This window comes from Coffea arabica, chromosome 5e, assembly GCF_036785885.1.
Source record: "Coffea arabica cultivar ET-39 chromosome 5e, Coffea Arabica ET-39 HiFi, whole genome shotgun sequence".
NCBI lineage: Eukaryota > Viridiplantae > Streptophyta > Magnoliopsida > Gentianales > Rubiaceae > Coffea > Coffea arabica.
This window is the reverse complement of record NC_092318.1, coordinates 2002231-2009055: the sequence shown is the minus strand read 5'-3', so window position 1 is coordinate 2009055 and position 6825 is coordinate 2002231. Positions and strand designations below refer to the sequence as shown.

Here is a 6825-nt window from a genome sequence, read left to right as displayed (position 1 = left end):
TTTTTTTGTGTGTGTCTTTGATTTGGTTGAAAGACCCCTATTTATAGCTGTGGCAAGGGGTAGAGGTTGAAGACCTGCATACCACTTACTTGTCTTGCAAGATGTGCAGTCATATTAGGACTGTGCTAGCCAAATATTATCTCTTCATTTTATATTTATTAATAAAGAGATAAGTAATCCCTTGATTGGCCAAACCCGTGGGGACACGTGACGTGGCGCCGTTTGACTGGTCAGGCCATTGCAGTATATAAGAGATATATTTGGATAAAACAACTCTAAATATTATCCCTTTAATAAGAAATAAATATTTAGATATTTATCCGATAAACATGTGATATGATGTGATTTGGTTGGTGGAGATACCCCTGCAATTTGAATTGATTTGGAACACCTCACCTTGACACGTGGAGGAATATAATTGGCTATTTAATAACCAAACTTTTCAAGTGTACATGATATATGGCAATATCCGATTGGATGAAAATATTTAATAGACCAATGGTAATTTTTAGAATTTAATTAAAATTTCATTGTCTACAAATGCCCCCTCGAAACTCGTTCGTGAATAAAATTAAAGCGGGATTTGAGCGAACGAGCTTCGACAATTTTTTCCAACTTAATTCGATTGTCCTAGGAGCAGGACAACATTAACCTCCAATTCAAATCCACAAACGTATGAAGTTCCTAGCCATAGCTCTCAATTGATAACAAGCTCCCGAGGCCAGTTCCAAGTAACATTTGGGTTCCAATTAGCACTTGATGTTGATGATGACTAAGCAAGTCCCGAGGCCGGATTACTCCAATTTGAAGTCTTATAGTAGAGTCCGTCAATGGACTTAAAGCTTTGCAATATCTTAGCTTTTGAATTGGTCATGAGAAGACCACGTGGGGTGCCACCAATACATGCAAAATTCGGTGATATCAATCCAGGACCAAAACATACCAATCTAAAGTTTCAAGTCCACCGCTAGATGTATCATTAAACAAATTCTGCTGGTTTCAATTTTCAAGGCCGAATGACTTCATATCCATTTGCCCAATCACCTACGTGCAAGGTGCTCTAAAAATGAAATCACAGGAACCCAATTGATCTCCCACGCATTTTGCTTATCAATCACCCACGTCACTCCACAGATCCAAACCCCAAGACCACTTCTCCTTGTCGGCCTCGGGGACTTGGGCGGCAACTCTTCAAGGATTCATCTAATATGACTAGGACACCCGAATTAACAGCTTTCATTCCCTTGTTGGTTTCAAAGTCCAAGCGATCTAGAAGTTCGAAATCGACTGCGATGGAGCCCATCGCGGAAGCAATCTCCCAAGACTTAAAAGACTTCGTGAGCAGGTTTTTTTTTTCCTTTTAACTCGGATTGAATGTTATAAGGGCAAGCCCTCCAATTTTTTAAAAGATCAATTGACTCTCTTTAGCCTCATATCCACCGCCCCAGCCATGTGTTTAATATTCCCAAGCTGAACCAGAAACTAGTTGCCATCGGAGAATCCCAAGTAGAATTTGAGATTCGTTAGAATTCTACAAACCACGTATAACAAAATCTAATTAACCGAGCATGAAGTCCTGAAGCCAAACTGATGTTAGAATCATAATGGACCTTAAACTCATGTGCGCAGGACCTGAAAGTAATTTGAGCACCCGACATATATTAAAACTCCATATCGGATCAAAACTCCACGGTGACTTGCCATTACAAATTCCGCTGATATCCACGCAAACCCAAAGACTTTGATGAACTAATTTCGGTTTCGGATGGCAATCAGTATATCCATTAGTAACTGGAATAAATTAGGAGTCCGCAGGATATGCACACTCCAATCTTAATTGACCAATCAGGAAGGTCCCGAAGCCAGACTCACGTTGGACTTGTAATCAATCTCAAAGTCATCTTACGGTTCCTTGCATTAAAGAGCTTAACTCTACCTATTATAAATAGTCAGGACCGAAGCCGGGAATTCTTCACTGAAAGCTTTTAAACCAAGCTTTGTTCCTTTCTTCTTACTTGCCATCATCCAGCTGCCGCTACTGGGAATTGCTTTGTTGCCATCACCACCGCTTATTATTTGCCGTTCGCTCTACTCAACTGTCTTTCAACTGATAGAAACAAACTGGAGTTGGTCATCACCTTTGCCGAGCTACTCTTAAATTATTTGGAGGTACGCATTACTTCTCCAAGCTACGAGTGGATTTTTTTTCTTTTGCTAGAGTCTAAAACTCTCCCTTCCTTTTTTTTATACTACTGTCTCTCGGACCTAATCACAATGCTACTAGTGTAAATAACCAAGATTATACCCGTGCGTTCACTTGTGAGAAGCCAGAGACAGCAATAATCACTTCCCGCTACTGCCGAGTTGCCTTGTCGCTGCTACCAGCGCTTTCTTGTGGTTGGCGATTCGAGAGCTGCTGCCTAGAACTGCTACGGTCGCTGGTGCCACCAGATTGATGCTTGTTACTTGTAAACTGCCTCCATCGTACTGACCTAAAGCCGTTGCGCAAGCCGCTGCCGCGAGAGTTGATCATCCTCCGCTGGTTGCACTCCAATATTTTTCCGCCTGCCAGGTACTTGAAGCCCTTTTTGTTTCCTCCTTGCAGCATTTAATTGTTTCAAGATTTTTGCATGCCAAGAATTGGTTTCGGTCAAGGCTTTTGCAGGTTTCATCATTGGATGCTTTAGTCACTAAATAGCTTTGGTCATACTTGTCAATAAATAGCCTCGGTCAAGGCTCTTGCACGCTTCATTGTTTGACGCTTTGGACATGATCAGCACTTGGAATTTATTTGTCTACTCCACGTGTGCTTTTGACTTGTATCTCCAAGACAGTTTGGCCCTTTGTGATTTATCTACTAAAATAATGCCAAGCATGATATTTGAGTTATCCCTCAAGGCTGAGAATTTAGTCTCAATTTTTGTACCCCCTTTTCTTAACACTAAAAATTATTTTTTTTTTTTTTTTTTTTTTGCTAATCTATTAGGACAACACCAAATATGATATTTGGGCAAGAATTTCCCCTCTTTTTGCTAGAACTCTGACCTTAAAATTTTTTTTTTTTTTTTTGCCCCCCCAAATATCACTATACATGATTTTGATCTAAACTTTGTCAACTTGCCTCTTTGTAGACAACTCAAGCTGCGCTTGAAGAGGGGTTCGAAACAATTCCAGGGATTTGAGAAGAGGCAACCAATTAGGTAATTTAATTACCAAACTTCTTGCACGACGCTCCTGCATCCTCTAATATTTTCTTTTACAAGATTCCAGCAATCATGCAAATTAAGGACTACGCCGTGCCAGTGCCGCATATTTCACTGACGGATGAACGGGGAGGAACGCAATCAAAGAGCTTGTCACTACATGTTTACAAACCCGCAATTGGCCCGCTCGCTGAATCCTTCATACCCCTCGAAGGATGCTTTCATCTCGAAGACTGGACTAGCAAGTGGACTAAGGAAGTGGTGGCACCGTCGACTTTCTCCACTACGTCAAGGGAAGAAGAAGTGGTCGTGCTAAACTCGTCTCTTCACAATGGAGATCCAGAAATAGCCAAATTCACTCTTCCGTTCGTGGGATTCAATGTTGACAAAGCTACATGGAAAACCCCTTCGTCATTCTTCGGCGAGGCGTGCTTTACCTCCCATTATTGGGAGTGGGTTGAGGACATGCTTGGACGGCATAAAGACATACTCACACGCGCTGGGATATTTGAAGCCGTCTACGCGTCGAGATACTCCTACGACCGCTGTGAAAATATCTTGCGAGCCTTCTTCAAATATTGGTGTCCCTCGACGAACACACTCCATACGCCCGTTGGGGAGTTGTCCATCACACTTTGGGACCTTTATCGACTTGGTGGCCTTTCGATCGATGGCGCGTTTTTTGATGAAGTTGTTCCTTCGGCGCGGGAGCTCCTTACTCGTGACAAAGAAGGGAAGCCACTTCTCCCTGAGAGTTGCAGGCATATTTTTTCGGCTTACTACCACCTCTGGACGAATGACCAAGGGGTATGGATGAAGGACTGGATTCGCTTCTGGTTCAAAGGAGAGGCTAGGTATAGGGCTCCTCCGAGTAGAGCGAATAGAAGGAAGACCACATCTAAACCAAAAATGACTTACAACCCTTCTGGAAGCGTGGAGCCTTACGACCTTGCCGATACGAATGACTTCAATGTCCATTTTGACACCCTGGGTATCCCAAGGTCTCTAAGAAAGGAGACCTATATTGCGGCATTCATAGCGTGTTGGATCTGCAAGTTCCTTTTGCCAAGCAAAAAGGTCGACCGTATTCGCCCAAGTGTCTTCAAGGTTGCATGCTTAATGGCTACAGGGAAAAGATTTTGTCTTGCAATTCCCGTCCTTGCGAGCATATATCATGGGTTGAGGGAGGTCGTCCACGCCCCTAACCTTGGAGAATGTGGGGTAACTTTTCCAATCCATTACGTCTATGCTTGGATTGGTCAATACTTCGATGTATACTACGAAAATCATCAAGTGAGTAGCCATCACGCGCGCATGACAAGGTTTAGTGGTGAGAAAATGGCAATATTTTATGGCCAATTGGAAGCTGAGGAAATTTTCAAAGAAACGAATCCTTTGATGCTTCCTAAATTGTGCTGGACTGAAAATGAAGAAAAGGCGTTGATCGATGACGGATCCTTATCATCAAGACTCACGAGCTACTTCATTAGTCAACGCTCTTGCCATTTAACTCTACGTAAGGACAATACTTTCATTACTGAAAAATATAATCCTTGCAGGTTCAGCAGGCAATTCGGTTTTTGTCAGGACATCCCCAACAACTTGAAAGAGATCACTCACACTTATACCCTAGGTGAAGCTATTCAACTATGGGATTCCTCAGTTCGCACGCAGACGCGGTCTCGGATGACTATACCCATGCACAGGAAGCATCCATTGATCACAAAAGACTATGATGCCTGGTGGTCGACTCGGTCAAATAGTGTCTCTTCAACTCCCTTAAAATTCACCGTTAAGATCCCTCAGCAATCAGTGAAGAAGGGTAAGGTTACCTCTGCCAACGAGTCAGTGCATCCTAGTGGAGTCATAGAGATTGTAACGGGTCTTACCTCATCCACCTTGCGGAAGAACAAAACCATTAGCAGCCCCTTGGAAAACGTTGTTACAAGAAATAAGTCTTCCAAGGACTCTCGACAGGTCATCAAAGAGGCGCAACCAGTGATTCCCTCAGAGAAGATGCCGCCCAAGGTTTCAAAATCTTTATCAGTGACTCACATAGAAGAAGATGTCGAAATTGAAACAATGGACGATCGTGATTCTCTCGAGGCTATAGGACAAGAAGGGACTCAAGCTCAGGGCATCGAATCTACCCAAAGAGGAACTCATTCGTTGGCAAGCGGCAGTAGTAGCCAAGACCGTCATTGGAACCGATCGAAGAAGAGGACATCTTCTGATTTGGAGGAAATTTCCTTTTCACCACCGTCGGTTGGAGTGTCGCCACTTAAGGTAATCATATTTCCCTCTTTTTTTTTTTTTTTTTTTAAACCGTCAAAACATTTTTTTTTTTTCAGCCCCCACTTCTTGAATTCCACCAAGAAGATGTTGGTACCAATTCACCACTTGAACTTGAGACTGATGCTATAATTTCAAACAAGAAAGGTGACGAAGTCGTTATCAACATCCCAAAGCAACTTGCCCCCAGTGGAGGCGCTTTGTCAAAGAAGGAGCTGACTAATTTGCACGAAATCCGAAAAAAACCTAAGGTAGCATTGGTTTCAGAATTTCATGGTCAAAAATTGATCCAGGCGCATCGAAGGAAGTACTTGCAGAGTTTGTGGATGGATTTTCGCGGACAGATTCTTGACTCTCCAACTGAGCAGATCTCTTCTTTAAAAGAGTGTGCAGAGGAAATCATTACGGAAATCACAAGAACGGATTCTACCAATGGTCTCCCTTTAAAAGATCACTTGATGGAATTGTTTGCCAAGGCGGAGGCATATTATGTTCTGGCATCCTCATCGTGAGAAAGGATGAGCAAAGAAACACATGCAGAACTCCTTTCCAACGCGACCATCCAACTCGAGAGAGTTAAAGCAAAGGAAGAAGGACTAACTTGTTACTTGCAAAGTCTTGAAGAAAAGTTGCAGTCCATTGAAGACAGGAAGAAGGTTCTGCAACAGGAACTCATCAGTTTGGAGAAACAAGGCCTGGAAATCAGTTCGACTATCGATCAAAAGCATGAGACCTTCAAGGAGATCCAGGCTGAAATAACCCAAGCGCATGATGAGCTATCTTCCATTGAAAATACTAGCATCATGACTGATGACGCAATGAAGGAACTTGAAGACATGAAGTTTGCACTTGAATCATATAAAGTAGCTGTAGTGGAATACAAATTTGATATTTAAACTTTCCACCATGTCCTTCTTTTTCTTGAATTCTTTTATCATTTTCTTTATGTAATGAGTTATTCTTTTGAATAATAAAATGCTTTTCATTTCTTATCTCTTGTTGTTGTTGTTGTTGTTTTTTTTTTTTTTAGAGAAAAGAACTCAAATGGAGCATTTTATTTTTTTTTATATATATATATATTTTTTTTTGGAAAGAGAAAATTCTTTTTAATTTAATTTAATTTAATTTTTTTTTTGTAAGGGACAAGGATTTGATTTGGAGCGGTGTAACTGAACTTAGAGGATGCCCTCCAAGCTGCCTACGTATCCCAACAAGGGAATCAAGTCACACGTAGTTCCTTCCGTTCGCATTTTAACCTCATGCGGGCCAGGAGTATCTATTTGTTTACCACCTTAGATTTGGTGGAGTGTTTCAGCAGTTTTACCACATA

General features: G+C 41.8%; 1 protein-coding gene across 2 annotated transcripts; it reads left to right on the top strand.

The window, feature by feature from the left end:
- The first annotated feature begins 978 nt into the window (after positions 1-978).
- Positions 979-6487, top strand: LOC140006418 (uncharacterized). 2 transcript variants are annotated; one of them, XM_072048267.1, is made up of 6 exons: positions 979-1345; positions 2030-2169; positions 2328-2572; positions 3132-3200; positions 3271-5489; positions 5555-6487. In XM_072048267.1, exons 5-6 carry the CDS (start codon positions 3276-3278, stop codon positions 6005-6007), a joined length of 2667 nt encoding a protein of 888 aa, XP_071904368.1. In that variant the 5' UTR covers positions 979-1345; positions 2030-2169; positions 2328-2572; positions 3132-3200; positions 3271-3275; the 3' UTR covers positions 6008-6487. The 2 variants fall into 2 exon arrangements, with proteins under 2 accessions (XP_071904368.1, XP_071904369.1); XM_072048268.1 differs by having other exon boundaries at positions 5643-5842.
- Positions 6488-6825: the final 338 nt, after the last annotated feature.

Coding starts and splice junctions, on each gene's coding strand:
- LOC140006418 (XM_072048267.1), top strand. CDS start 3,276: ATGCAAATTAAGGACTACGCCGTGCCAGTGCCGCATATTTCACTGACG. Junction 5,490..5,554: donor TTGGAGTGTCGCCACTTAAG/GTAATCATATTT, acceptor TTTTTTTTTCAG/CCCCCACTTCTTGAATTCCA.